We start from the raw sequence: 16,828 nt of genomic DNA, 5'->3' as shown, positions 1-16,828 counted from the left end.
CTCATCCCGTGGTTCCTGTGAACCTCGCCGTCTCCTACCACCCCTGGTCTTCGAATCAGGCCTAAATCGCCTAACTCTCACCCCTGGCACTGTTCGGTCTTCCTAGTCCGGGATTGTCGGATTAGCTGCAACTATTAGCTGCTCATCCTCTATCTGAATGTATTGCCAAGTGTGCAGTAATTTGTACCCTATCTCTTCTGACTCATCTACTATCGTATACCCAAATCTCTCAATACTACGTAAAACATGCATCCGTCGAAGGAGTTTGGTGACAACTGTAAAGTTCCGTCCTAATCCACCTGGACGAATGTCACGACCCTACTTTTTTCGTTATCTTTTAGCGTTTATTATTTAACGTACATTAATTGGTATTCATGCCACGTCATTTCGATGACCTATATTATTATTTTAGTAATAATATATTAATTATTATGTGTTTAATGAATATTTGTATTCATATTTTAAATTGTACGTTTCTACGTGCGGTGGATTTCTATCCGGCGAATCTTTTCGGTTTTCAAACGAACGGTCAAACTTTTGGGATTTTTAAATCCAAATTATTTTAAATATGATATTTTAATGTCATATGATTATATATAGTGTTTATATATTTTATTCGTCAATAATTAATCGCGTAATAGTGTTTTCGTATTTCGGGGCGTCGATCGGGCATTCGGGCCAAAAGAAATTACACATTAAACAAAATTGGGCCATGGGGCCCACCCCCACACACCCCATTCATCCGAACCAAAGGGGAGGGTGTACCCCCTTTTGTTTTTCCTTTTACATTTCATTTTTCATTTCATCACATTTACACTACTAAAACCTAATTCTAATTTTTGCTCTCTCCCTCTCTTCTCCCTCTTTTGGCCGTCGCCAACCCCAACACCATCATCATCATTTTAATCAAAAATATTGCTTGGATCATAGGGCTTTGATCATCATCGCGTTCCTCTTGTTCTTCTCTACACGATCATACTCTTTGATTCTCGATTAGGGTATAAACCCTAACCCTAACTTTTTGATTTTTACATTATTTTACTGATTTTTATTTTTATTATGATAGTATAGTGCTTGTATGTTGTTGGATTATTGATTGTATGCGTAGGATCACTCGTTAAATCATGATTTCGGTTTGATTGGATTTGGACAGCGGTGTATTTGATCATTTATGTAAACTAAACTAATGTTTTTGTTAAATTAAAGTGTTTAGATGTGTTCCTCCCATCAAGACATTGATTTTAGACTCCGGATTCATGTTATTTGGATTCTCGGAACTTAAGATAGGATTAAAATGGTGTTTTCATGAAATCAAGAGATAAAAACGAATGTGTTCAGGTTTGGTTCGACTTTGTGACCACTTTTGAAGTCTCTAGGTTGTACTACTGTGTTAGGATTGATGATTGGATGAATTTTCATGTTCGGGTCATCTAAATATGAGCCACAAATCACCCGGTATGACTAAAACATGTTTTTGAACGGATTAAAGCTCCAAGTTGATATATGGCTGTTGGTCATGACTTGGGGGCTGTTCTTGGGATGTTCTTGAGTGTACTAATGTGTCGGGAGGTTTGGCTAGGCGAAGATATATATAAGAGTCGCCGAAAACTGACACCCGGGACTCAAGTTATGACCCGATGAACTTTTAATTAAAACTTATGGTTATGAAATGGAACTTATGTTATAAATTAATGATTTTCATTATTATTAAATTACTTATGATATAAAAGTAATTATTTTAATTTAAGACTTATGATATACATATTTATTATATCATTTATTAATTACATTATGATTTAATTAAATATTTAATTAAACTTATGATTAATAATACTTTTATTATTAATGAAAAATACTATGGTAAGTATTAAACTTATGTTATGAGATTATAATATTAAGACTTATAATAAGGATCAATTAATTATTTAATTATTATAAGGCTTAGTTATTATTTAATTATAATTTAATTATTATATACTTATGGTTTAATAATTATATCATTTAAACTTATGTTAACTTTAATAATTCAATTTAATTTAATTAAATTTATGTTATGACATAATTATACATATATGACTTTAAATAACATTATAACTTATATTATTATTATAACTTATACTTTAAAAATTAATGTTGACTATGTTTGACCAAGGTTGACTTTTGAGTTGACTTTCGGTTGACTTTGACTTTCAGTTGACTTTTGTTGACTTTCTAATTAAGGAAACTTTCCTAACTTATAAACTTTCCAAAAATAGAAACTTTCTAAAAATAGAAACTTTCCTAAAATAGAAACTTTCCTAAAATAGAAACTTTCCTAAAATAAAAATTCACTCAACATTTTTGTTGACAGTTTACTCGCATGTTTTCACAGGTACTTGAGTTGTTTGGTGCTTCCACTGTGTTAGAAGTGTCTGCATACATTTGGGCAGATTTTGTTAAACATTTTATGTAACATTGAACTTGCATTCTTTTTTGGATTATTAAATTGTGGGTATTTGGTTGACAGTGTTTTATGTCAACTTTGGTTATTTAATATGTTGGGTTTGTTTAAACTACATATTTTCGTAAATTTCCTTTTTAGGAAACTTCTTGAATAAAAGAATGCAATGTTGTTTATTCAATTCATTTAAAGTTTGATCAAGCTGTGGGACCAAGTGACGGAGCCGTTAAGTGTACTTGACGGGGCCATCACAACGAAGTCTTTAACATCTGGTTCCATTGCGAGGTGCTGACCTTAATATGATACGTTTTACAAACATTGCATTGTTTTAAAAGACACATCGTCTATAAATCCAAGGTTTTTAACAACTGATGACTTCTACGTATAGACAATCATCATAAATAACATTTTTACATCATAACAACAGTGTTGACTTCCCAATATAATACTCGATGATAAATTTGAATGCAACGTCTTTTGAAATATGCCATGAATGACTCCAAGTAATATCTTTAAAATGAGCAAATGCACAGCTGAATATTTCTTTCATACCTGAGAATAAACATGCTTAAAAGCGTCAATTAAAAGTTGGTGAGTTTATAGGTTTATCATAAACATTCATTTCCAATAATTTTAATAGACCACAAGATTTCATTTTTCGTTTACGTTATACAGGCATGTAGCTATTGATGGAATTTAACAAGTTCATAAAACATGTTCTTATTGAGTAGATATAATTACAAAACCAATTTGAATTAGATTTAAAGCAAGCGGAAGCATGAAGTTAAGTTCATGTTTATATGTTTATCCATTTATATTAAATTCCATGATAATATCAAGTCTTGAAAGAATGCTTACAATTAAAAGGATGTTTAGAGATTATACCTTCTCCAAGAAAGGATGTTAATAAGTGATAATGAAGATGATGGAGGGTGTAAAACTCCAAGCTTTTGATGCACCAACACCACCCTTAAGTTTGTTAGGATTAACACACTTAAACACTTATAAAACCAAGCTAGAAACCTCTTCTATTTGCTGTGAAAATTCAGCCAGCAGAAAGTTGAAAGATGATCAGAATGCAAGCCTCAAAATGATGAAACCTCAAGAGATTATACCCCAAACTTGATACCAACACCTAGTACTTTTGTTAGGATTTGATGACACTTGAAAATGAGCTTGTAATTAAAACAAAAGAACATGTTTTATGCCCATATACAGCTCGTGAAAATGCAGCAGAATAGCTGGAAAAACTCAGCAGTTTTCAAGTATACTTGATGTGTATTTTTGCATATGTGAGTGTAGAATGAAAGGACCCATCCTAATCCATCTGGACGAAGTCCATATCGGTTATAAACGATTCACAACAGTTGATTACATCGCGGGGTACTTGACCTCTATATGATACATTTTACAAACATTGCATTCGATTTTAAAAGAAAATCTTTCTTTACAATGAAAGTTGACGACATGCATACCATTTCGTAATATATCCAACTATAATTGACTTAATAATAATCTTGATGAACTCGACGACTCGAATGCAACGTCTTTTGAAATATGTCATGAATGACTCCAAGTAATGTCCTTAAAATGAGCAAATGCACAGCGGAAGATTTATTGCATACCTGAGAATAAACTTGCTTTCAAGTGTCAACCAAAAGGTTGGTGAGTTCATTAGTTTAACATAAATAATCATTTCATAATTTTAATAGACTACAAGATTTCATATTTCCATTTCTCATAACATACGTCCCATGCATAGAGACAAAAATATCATTCATATGAATTGAACACCTGGTAACCGACATTCACAATATGCATATAAGAATATCCCCATCATTCCGGGATCCTCCTTCGGACATGATATAAATTTCGAAGTACTAAAGCATCCGGTACTTTGGATAGGGCTTGCTGGGCCCGATAGATCTATCTTTAGGATTCGCGTCAATTAGGGTGTCTGTTCCCTAATTCTTAGATTACCAGACTTAATAAAAAGTGGCATATTCGATTTCGATAATTCAACCATATAATGTAGTTTCGATTACTTGTGTCTATTTCGTAAAATATTTATAAAAATTACGCATGTATTCTCAGCCCAAAAATATAAAGGGTAAAAAGGCAAATGAAACTCACCATACTGTATTTTGTAGTAAAAATACATATAACATCATTGAACAAGTGTAAGGTTGGCCTTGGATTCACGAACCTAAATTAATTATATATATTTATATGATGGTCAATATTTGTCTAATCCTCAATAATTAACACTTTTGTTCTCATATACAATCACTTTTCCAAATATTCCGAATACCGTTAAAAATAAGGGTTTCCTAATTCAAAGTGGACCTCATAACAGAGACTCTTCATCCTAATTCAATGTATCTTATAAATCAATCATTTTATATTTTCATCTAAATCCATCGATAAGCATAATAAACTTATATTGAAACAAAATACATTCTTGTAAAGTATTATATATCTAATACCTTGTTAACGCCTTCACTTAATAAGTACTATATACACACATCTATATACACATAAATGTTTGTGAATCGTCAGGCATGGTCAAATGGTAACTTGATTACATGAATATAGATTTCAAACTTTCGAGACTTTAACATTATAGATTTTGCTTATCGTGTCGGGTACATATAAAGACTAAAGTTTAAATTTGATTGGAAATTTTCGGGTCATCACATAGAACACTATGTATTGGTCTTGGTTAAGCATAGGTAGTAACTAATAAACAATTGCATGCTTATTGCAACTCCCATGCCACTCACAATTGCATGCAATAATATACTTTTATATAAAAAACTGAATTTATAAAATTAGTTTTTTTTATAAAACATGATTTTATAAAACACATTTTATAAACTTGTATATTAGTTGTTATGTATATTTTATAAAACCAATTTTATAAAATGTAACATAACTTAATTAATTATTTAACCTATAAATAATTAAATCCTTGTTATATAAGTTATTCCATAACTTATATAAACATATCAAGTAATATTATTTAAGAAACCTTTTCCTTAAAATTCAAGTGTCGCGTATTTAATCAATGATTCAATCGTTAAGATCAAATACTACTAAGGTGTCGGTAAGTTTGTTATTGGGTATGACCCGACTTGGATCATAACACATTAGCCGCATTACTTTAATATGTCTCTCGGGCATACGAAATACCTTCAGCTATCTGTATAAAAATTATTCATATGGTGAACATCCGATACCTGACCTTAACAAGATGCATATAGAATATCCCCAAAATAGAATCATTCTGTCTGTATAATATATAAACCTCGAAGTACTAAAGCATCCATAACCTGGATGGGGTTTGTTAGGCCCATAGATCTATCTTTAGGATTCGCGTCAATTAGGGGCCATTTCCCTAATTCTTAGGTTACCAAGCTAAAAAGGGGTGATATTCAGTATTCGTAATCCAGCCATAGAATGTAGTTTCATGTACTTGTGTCTATTTCGTAAAACAGTTATAAAAACAGCGCATGTATTCTCAGCCCAAAAATATATATAAGAAGGGAGTAATGAAACTCACGATACGATATTTTGTAGTAAAATATGCATACGACGGAACTGAAATGCAGGGTTGGCCTCGGATTCACGAACCTATATAAATTATATATCTATTAAAACATATAATGAAAATCACATAATTTCATTTATTAATTACATAATATTTATATATTTGTAGTTATATAGAATTTATACTAATTTCCATTTAAAAACATATACTTTAATTATATATATTATATATACATATATGTAAAATAGTTAATATCTATACATTTAGTTATATTAATATATCTATATATATTTATACATGTGATTAGTATTATATTTAAAAATCAATAGCGTTATATGTAATTATTTATATAAATAATGTTATTATGTTTGATATATAGTTATATGAAATATTAATAATTATAGTATATGTACTAAGTATTGAAAATATTTATCTGCTAATAATGATAGTTTTGTTGATAATAAAATGATAATTTTAGTGAAAATGTTAATTTCAATGATAATACAAATTTTAATAAAAACTATAAATTTAGAAAAATGATGACACTTTTAGTAATAACTAGTTGTGGATCCCTCGCTTAGCGCCTAAGGCTCCGTTTGGAATGCGAGTTAAAAATAAAAAAGTCTTGATCTATTTTGTAAAAAAATAAAACATTTCGACATCTAACATTGAAGGGTTGTTCCTTTTGTGAAAGTTGCTTCTTTTAGCGTTAAAGTTAGTTGATCTATTTTGTAAAAAAGAATGTTTTTTGACATCTTTTGGTAGCATTGAAGGGTTGTTCCATTTAAGAAAGTTGCTTCTTTTATCGTTGGAGCCAAAAAAAAAAATTAGCCTAGTAGTGGCCTATGTGGGTCCTACTTTTTGAACGCAGTGTACTAGTCGGTAAAGCGTGGTGGGTGTTTTTATTCATTATTTTTGGTGTTAGAATTGGGATAAATAATAATTTAGAATATAAGTATAAAGTATGGGGTTTGATTTGTATTTTAATGGAAGTTAGGGGGTTAAATTTGTGAAAAGTGAAAAACAAAATAGTACTATTCATAACAAATAAGACAAATTTTGCCTATTAGTTATATTGGTAAATGATAATAATAATAATAATAATAATAATAATAATAATAATAATAATAATAATAATAATACTAATACTGTTTAATTATAATACTAATAATACTAATAATGATAATAATGTAATTTATTTTAATGATAACAATAATAATCATGATATTAATAATACTAATTATCATAACAATAATTAATAACAATAACAATAATAATAATAATAATAATAATAATAATAATAATAATAATAATAATAATAATAATAATAATAATAATAATAATAATAATAATAAGAGTAATATTAATATTAATAATCATACTACCTTTAAACGTTTTCCCAAAAAAAATATGCCACAGACCGGGTTCGAAACCGAGACCTCTCAATAATCACCAACACCCTAAACCATTCGTCTGCTACTTACTTTTCTGATTAAATCCCAATATTAATTTTATTTAACCTATATCTTTCTGTTATCTTCTTCTTCTTCTTCTTAAATTCAATTGACCAGAACCCAAACACCATTTTATCAGCGAGTTACTTATTTGAATTAAGACTTGTAAATGAAATGGAAACGACCTATATTAGGTGATTGTGATCAACAAGCCAGGAGAAAAAAAATTAGACAACAGCAGCACGATGAAGAACAACTCAAAACTTGATTTCAAAATTTGAACAGTTTTAGACAAAAATTACTACATGAAATATGTGATAAATCATCATAGAAACTTCCTAAATCATCAATTGATCCAAAAACTTTAAAACGAACTCGAATTTTATGAAGAACACAACCTTTGACTTTTAATTTTAAAACTTTGACCTTGAAATTCAACATCATTCGAAGGAATTAAAGATTTGAAAATTTAAAGATAGATCAAATATAGGATTCCTAACACATCTGTATTCTTAGTTTTTGAAAATTGGTTCGAATTCGAGTTTTGGTTTAAGATACCACACGAACAGAGGAACGAGCTATGTTTTTTATTACTCTGTACAAATTATCAGATAAAAAGTGTTAGAGGTATTTACAGTAGATAATGATAGTGGATATTGAAGGATATATGTCATTTAGTTAATCGTTGGATATATAGAGTGTATGTGTCGACGGGGAATCACGAGTAAAACAGGAAATCAGGAAAAGAAAGAAAAAGAAATAAAGCAGATAGAGACCTTAAACTGAATTTGTTTTCTTCTGTATAGTTTTATAATTAATTAATATTAATAATTAATAAATATACAAATAATAATAATACTAATAATATAATAATAAAAATAATAATAACTAATAATATTTAAATCACAACTAAATTATATTTTAATCATTCTTATAATAATATTTATATTTAAAATCTTTATTTTGATAATCATAATCTTAAAATTATTAGAATTTTAATATTTATAACTATATCAATAATAATGATAATAATACTAATATTAACATTAATATTAACATTAATAATATAACAACTATATTTTAACTTGTAATTACAAATAATTTATTAATTATGTAATGTTTAATAATTATATAATATATATAATTGAATAATTATACATTATATATATATATATTACAATATACATATAATAATAATCATGTATCAAAATCATATATTTACATATATAGATTGATTTTAATTATAACTTTTTATCTTGTATATATATTTTTACATATTTAACTCTGATGATTAAATTGTATTTTATTATTTCAATTTATTATATAAACTTATATTTATATGTATATATATATATATATATATATATATATATATATATATATATATATATATATATATATATATATATATATATATATATATATATATATATATTACAACAATTGTTTGTGAATCCTCGGGAATAGTCAAAAGTTAACTGAATCCATGTAAACAGTTTAAAAAATTTTGAGCCTCAACATTACAGACTTTGCTTATCGTGTTAGGAATATTAATTCATATATAGAATTTGGTTCAAAAGAAGTCAAAATTTTCCGGGTCGTCACAGTACCTACCCGTTAAAAAAATTTCGTCCCGAAATTTGACAGAGGTTGTCATGGCTAATAATAAGAATATTTTCATGACGAATATGGTTTGAAAAATAGAGTTTTATCAACCTTGAGTAATATGGATAAAATAATTTGATTATTCGAAGAGTACGAGTGAAGCTATCGCAAAAGAGAGAAATGAGGAAAGTCAAGTTTATCTTAACATTTGACGTAGTTATAGTTGATTTTCGGAGTTCAGGGGATTTAAATAAAATCTTCAAAATCTATATAAGATTTGATTTTTTGCTGATTACGGAAATTATGATCATATTTAATTAAATGCGGTGATCTGCCTCGATTGTTCTGTCTGATATCTCACTATAAATTAACCTCTTCCTTTTCATTATTTTCACCATTCTTATACTTTCTTTCTCAATTCCTACTTCTAAAAGATTGTGGAAATGCTTAATCCAGTTCTGATCCCAGATCTTATTCTGACTATCGCAACAATCATTCTATTTTTCCAACTTCCACTGGAGGAATCTGTTTACTTCTACTTCGCTCTTGGGGTGGTGGTTTTCATAATCCTTCCTTGCATCTGTCTTTCCATAATTATTGACATCTTCGGTTAATGATCTCTCCTATTTGCTGTGATTTATACTCCTATTTATATTTCGAAGATTCATGCTTTTGTTTTCTCTTCTCGACTTCAATTAAAGCAAGTAATGGTTCAGAATTCATAGGTATGAAATTTGGAATGAACATAACTAATGTTCTAAGTAGAAAGGAATTGTAATAGCACGATTTGATTTGGTAAATTACCATAATCGTGGAAAAAAAGAAATATCAAGGAAATATTTTCTCGATGTGTTTAGAGATTAAATAGAATGAAAGAGTTGTGTAACATGGCACATGATGATGGTATGATCTGTGAATCGTCACGTTCCATTTAGAAATTCAGCATGACTCAGTGTAATATAACCACGTTGGTCATGCATCATTATATTATACTAACTCATGCTTTCCATTCCCAACACATCTCCAGAAATCATTCATAATTTAAACTCGAAGATTACAGAAATTTAGAAACTAAAATAGTTTCCTTTATGATGTAATACAGATAGCGCGAGGAGATAAATAATTTCGGATAGGAATAGTTAGGAAGATATCTTTCAGAAATATCAAAGATATTTATATTGAAAGATATGATGATATCCTAGAATTTTAGAATATCTAGAATTAAAGGATGATGCAGAAACTTTTTCGCAAGAATTTAAGATAAGTAAGGAGCAAGGTATTCGCAGATGATCTCATCGGATACAGAATCATCTAGTTTCTTTGAATACAGGGTTTAGTCCTTGTGATTTGTCCATAGTCCCCTTCATGGTTTGCTCAATCCATTTTTCAATACCAAATTTTCTATTGAGTGTTTCCAATACTCCATTCTTTATCATCAACTTTTGGCCATTAGAACCATTTACAACTTTTGTTGTTTCATCAGCATTCAATGTTACTGATAGTGCTCCAAATGAACATATATTTAGGCACAATATCCTTCCAATATGTAAAGCTTTTAGTTACTATTGTTCAATTTTTATGTAATATTCGTTTGAATAAATAAGTGCGAAGACAAAAGAAGAAAACAACGATTTGAAGACGTAAACGACCAAAAAGCTCAAAAGTACAAAGTACAATCCAAGTGGTTCAAATTATTGATAAGAAACGTCTCAAAATTACAAGAGTACGAGCCGCGAAACGCAAAGTACAAGATATTAAATAGTACGCAGGGACGTTCGAAAATCCGGAACTGGGAACAGAGTCAACTCTTAACGCGAGACGCAACGGAGCAAAAATTATAAGTCAACTATGCACATAAATATAATATAATATATAAATAATTCTTAAAATTATTTATATATTATATATATTTAATAAAACTGTCGGCAAACAAGAAAACAAATCCATGTGAGCTGGAAAAGCAGGCCATGCGATCGCATGGCCTGGAAGTGCAATTTCCATGCGATCACATGGCCCCAATATGCTGGCCACATCTATAAATTTCGCAGTTTTGGTCGAACAAAAACACATCTTTTCTCTATCTCTCTATCTCACGTATATATATATATATATATATATATATATATATATATATATATATATATATATATATATATATATATATATTATAATTTTAATTTTAATTTTAATTTTAATTTTAATTTTAATAATAAGGGTATGTTAGCGAATGTTGTACGGGTGTACGTCGAAATTATGTCCGTGTAACGCTACGCTATTATTAATCATTGTAAGTTATGTTCAACCTTTTTAAATTAATGTCTCGTAGCTAAGTTATTATTATGCTTATTTAAGCCGAAGTAATCATGTTGTTGGGCTAAAATATTAAGACGGGGTAATTGGGCTTTGTACCATAATTGGGGTTTGGACAAAAAACGACACTTGTGAAAATTAGACTATGGGCTATTAATGGGCTTTATATTTATTTAATTAAATGATAGTTTGTTAATTTAATATAAAGATTTACAATTGGACGTACCTATAAATAACCATATACACTCGATCGGACACGATGGGCGGGATATTTATAAGTACTAATAATCGGTCATTTAACCGGACACGGGAATGGATTAATAGTTAATGGACATATTAAAACAGGGGTGAATTACATACAAGGACACTTGGTGTAATTATAGTTTAAGTCCCCAATTAGTTGTAATATTTGACTTCGGATATAAGGATAATTTGACGAGGACACTCGCACTTTATATTTATAACTGATGGACCTTTATGGACAAAAACCAGATGGATATATTGAATAATCCAGGACAAAGGACAATTACCCATGGTAATAAACTAAAATTAACACAAACATCATGATTACAGAAGTTTAAATAAGCATAATTCCTTTATTTTATATTTAATTGCACTTTTAATTATCGCACTTTAATTTATTATCATTTTATTTATCGTATTTTTTAATTATCGCAATTTTATTTATCGTCATTTTATTTATCGCATTTTTATTTATCGCAATTTCATTATCGTTATTTACTTTACGCTTTAATTTAAGTTATATTTATTTTTAATATTTTACATTAGGTTTTAACTGCGACTAAAGTTTTGAAATCGACAAACCGGTCATTAAACGGTAAAAACCCCCATTTATAATAATAATACTACTCCTATATATATATATATATATATATATATATATATATATATTTTTATACAAATATAGTTTTTAAAAATATAGCGTTAAACTTAGCTAGCTCCCTGTGGAACGAACCAGACTTACTAAAAACTACACTACTGTACGATTAGGTACACTGCCTATAAGTGTTGTAGCAAGGTTTAGGTATATCCACTCTATAAATAAATAAATAACTTGTGTAAAATTGTATCGTATTTAATAGTATTTTGTAACAAAAATACTACTATTTCGTATACACCTCTACGCACATCAACTATTTTTGGCACCGATGCCGGGGACTGCTTAAACGCCGAAATCGAAACGCTATATATATATATATATATATATAAAAAAAGGATTCTTAGTTTACTTTTGTAAAAATACGCTTTTGTAAAAATACGTTTTAAATATTAAAAAAATACAAAAATATAAAAAGAAAAACAAAATATATATATTTTTAAGAGTTTGTTTAAAATATATAAATTATAAAACATTTCTATTTCTATTTTAGTTTGTAAAAAAATATAAGTTTTTATAAAAATATTTTATTTAATATTAAAAACAGAAAAAAGAAAAAAAAATAATAAGTAAAAGTTCTCGGCCTGGTACTGTAGCAGCCCATATCCAGGCCTGATACCCGAATCCATGCGATTGCATGGAAAACCAACTAACACCTCATGCGATCGCATGAGGTGATTTGACTGGTCTGGTATCCTAGTCCGACCAGTTTAGGGTTTAATTTAATTTTAATTAATATTATTAACCCTAATTAGGGTTTATTAATTAATTAATTTCTAATATTAATTTTAGTTTTATTTATTTAATTTGTATTTTTAGTTTTAATTAATTATAAAATTAATACTTTGATAAATAAATAATATCAAAATAATATTTTTATAAAAATTGTACTTTTTACAACTTTAAGTTTATTTTTATATTTTGTATCTCTTTATTTGTTTTAGCGTAATATTTATATTTTTCGTTCGTATTTAGTTTTAAGTCATAGTTTTTGCCATAGTTTTTTTTTTATTTCTAGATTTATAGGCTTTGTCGTAAAATCCCTTAAGTGCTTTTTCTTTAGACTAAGATTTAGGTGCTTTAGAATTTTGCGACGCCGTTTTTATATTTTAGTACCTTTTTAAGTAATTTCCGTTTTGGATATAGAATTCCTTTTAAGCTTTAATACCTTTAGACGCAACTTTTAATTCTTAGTTTTTAGACTCTTAAGTTTCGACGCGCTACGTTCTTTTTAGACTCTTTTTCTTTCTTATTTCACGACGCTCTAGTTTTTAGGACATAGAATTTTCTATTTCTTCTCTAAAATTTCTTTAAAATTTTGACGAAAAATTATTTTGAGTGGTTAAATTGATAGAGATCCAAAATTTTCTGGTTCATAGTAATAGTTGAATTTGTTAGTGGCGAGTTGTGGGCTTCCGATTTAAAGGGTCCTGGCTACCTGCTGCATCTATTGGCTATTCGAAACGTAGGCAAAATCAGAAAAGTCTATTAATTTGATAACTTATATAATTTTTATCTTTTATAACTAATAGGATATTCAGTGAATGCACCGAGCAAAACGTTCACCACCTTTCATACGTTCACCACCTGTAACTCGATCAAGACATCTAGCCAATATTGTCGCCATTGATTTTTCTTTAGAATCATCATCAAGTCGAACAAGAACTCCAAATCAAATTTCCGATAATCCATTTTTTGAACCCGACCTCACAATTGAGAATCCGGAGGATATTCAGGGACAATTCCAAGATTCTGAACCACTAAGCATTCCTCCTGAACCATAAACCGTTAAATCAGAATTCTCTAGTGATTCGTATTCAACAAATTTAATTATGGAAGTAACTGAACCTCTAAGTATGGAAGACTGAATGAGAGCCACACGTACGGGCCAAGGTCACGCCATTATTAAGCCAGACATTAATGCGATAGATTATGAAATCAAAGGACAAATTCTACACATGGTAACTAATCAATGCCAATTTAGTGGTGCGCCGAAGGAAGATCCAAACGAACATCTTCGTACCTTTAATAGGATCTGTACTCTATTTAAAATCCGAGAAGTGGAGGATGAACAGATCTATCTCATGTTATTTCCTTGGATTTTAAAGGGAGAAGCCAAAGATTGGTTAGAATCGTTACCTGAAGGGGCGATTGATACATGAGATATTTTAGTTGAAAAATTTCTTAAACAATTCTTTCCGGCATCTAAAGCCGTGAGACTTCAAGGAGAAATTGTTACGTTCACGCAAAAGCCAAATGAAACATTATATGAGGCATGGACAAGATTTGGAAAGTTGTTGAGATGATGTCCGCAACATGGTTTAGACACTTATCAAATAGTACAAATATTTTACCAAGGATGCGACATTGCTACACGAAAAGACATCGACATAACAGCCGGTGGTTCCATTATGAAGAAAACCGCTACCGAAGCTCACAAAATCATTGATTACACTGCCTCCCATTCACATGAGTGGCACCAAGAAAAAGATATCTTTCGTTCATCTAAAGCGGCTAGAGCCGATTCTAGCCATGACTTTGATTCCGTTTCCGCAAAAATAGATTCTTTCGAGAGACGAATGGAAAAGATGAATAAAGATATTCGCGCAATACGAATCAGTTGTGAGCAATGCGGTGGACCACACTTAACGGAAGATTGTCACATTGAGCAAACGATGGAACAACGTGAGAATGTTTCCTACATGAACCAAAGACCGGGAAATAATTATCAAAATAATTATCAACCGCCAAGGCCAAACTTCAATCAAAATCAAAACATTCTTTACCATCCAATTGGACCCAACAATAACTCGTACAACCAACAAGGTCCGAATAACCAACCAACTCAAAACAATACTTTCAATCAACAAAGACCTAGCTTGTATAAACTACCACAATAAACTGAAGAGAAAAGGTCAAATCTGGAAGAAATGATGGCAAAGCTAATGGAATCTCAAACACAATTTATTACATCTCAAACCTAAACAAATGAGATATTTGATCAGTCATTAAGAACTCAACAAGCATCCATTTTGAATATAGAAAAACACGTAGGTACTCTTGCTAGCATGATGAGTGAGAGGGAACAAGGAAAGCTACCGAATAATACTGAAGTAAATCCTCGGAATGAGAATGTTAATATGGTTTCAACGAATTCTAAAAAACCATCATCAGAATATGGGAAGGTTTTAGATGTGAGTAACAATGAAGAAGTTACAACACCACCACCACCCGAGTATGTAAAGCCAGTGGTGGCACCATACAGACCACCCATCCAGTTTCCAAGAAAAGGAGTTGAGTATGAGTAAGTGATAGGTAATAAAGTTTATGATACCTCTGGAAAGAAGAAGAAGAATAAGAAAGTGCAAGAAACAAAAACCGTAAAAGTAAACCCGGTGAAGACAGTTCCACCAAAACCTCCACCCAGGGTGGGTGATCCAGATGAATTTATTTTTCCTTGTCTACTTATTGATTGTGTCATGTATGATGTACTAGCAGATTTAGGTGCAAGTGTGAGTGTAATGCCTCTTTCATTATATAAGAGATTAGGAGTAGGTGAGTTAAGTCCAACGGAAATGAGTATTCGACTCTTTGATCAAACCATTAGGCACCCAGTTGGAATTGCTGACAACCTACCCATTCAAGTGGGTAATTTAACCTTTTTAGTCGAATTTATTGTCATTGACATAGAAAAGGACCCAAACATTCCTCTAATTTTAGGTCGACCATTCTTAGCGTCCACCGGGGCGTTATTTGATGTAAGAGAAGGTAGAATGACACCTAGTAATGATGAAAAATCAATTACTTTTGTGAGTCGAAAGTCTAAATCTCCACCAACCAAAACCGTTGAACCAACAAAAATGATTGGTAAGAACCATATTGTTTTACCAACTCCAATGGTAGTGCTTAACAATAATAAAATGCCTAAGTGTGGGGAAGATGAAGTAACACCTAATGATGACCTGATAACAAAGAACCCCGTTGTTGATGCGAAATTAAATGACCCCGTTATTAACAGTTCAATGAAGAAACTTATTAAACGGATTCGCGATGCTAGAACCAAGGGGAACTTTAAGTTATGTAACCGGTTAGTATCCAATCTATCTCCTAGAGAAAAGTCAAAACTAGTTGAATTTGTGGATATTACACAAGAATCCGACCAATGACTTAAAGCAAAAGTCACAGATATGCAAGTTGATTATGGTCCAAGAGAAATTGACAATGAAGTTAACCACAATTTCGACACCACAGCTACCTAAGTGTAGGGAGATTCAAATGTTCTAAGAAATAATGCTGTCTAGGGTTAGTTGTTCTGTTCTCGTGTAGTTTCGAGAATGGAATTCGATTGGTCTTTTCCGCTAGCAGACACTAAAGAACTAGTTTTCTCCCCCCATTCTAAATTTTTTGTTTTATAGGTTTTATATAAAATTTATATGCATTTTTAAATTTAAGTTTTGTGTGATTTTTAAAAACAAAAATTACTTTATTTCATTAAGTTTAAAAAAATGATTTCTAAAAATTCATCGTAAGTTGAAAACTAGGTCATAGAACCGAAATTGCTTTACCCGAGG

General features: G+C 29.9%; 1 protein-coding gene and 1 non-coding gene across 2 annotated transcripts in view; one reads left to right on the top strand and one right to left on the bottom strand.

Annotated features, from left to right (window-relative positions):
• The first annotated feature begins 246 nt into the window (after window positions 1-246).
• Window positions 247-16,828, top strand: part of LOC139896258 (uncharacterized) — a 198,689-nt gene continuing 182,107 nt past the window's right edge. The window contains exon 1 of the mRNA XM_071878857.1: window positions 247-277. Within this exon, the coding sequence (XP_071734958.1) occupies window positions 247-277 (31 nt within the window). The remainder of the gene's footprint in view (window positions 278-16,828) is intronic.
• Window positions 14,474-14,580, bottom strand: LOC139887245 (small nucleolar RNA R71). The gene has a single exon (XR_011773083.1). It is a non-coding gene; the product is annotated as a small nucleolar RNA R71 (small nucleolar RNA).

The sequence above is a fragment of the Rutidosis leptorrhynchoides genome, chromosome 1 (assembly GCF_046630445.1).
Source record: "Rutidosis leptorrhynchoides isolate AG116_Rl617_1_P2 chromosome 1, CSIRO_AGI_Rlap_v1, whole genome shotgun sequence".
NCBI lineage: Eukaryota > Viridiplantae > Streptophyta > Magnoliopsida > Asterales > Asteraceae > Rutidosis > Rutidosis leptorrhynchoides.
This window is presented reverse-complemented; position numbering and strand designations above follow the sequence as displayed.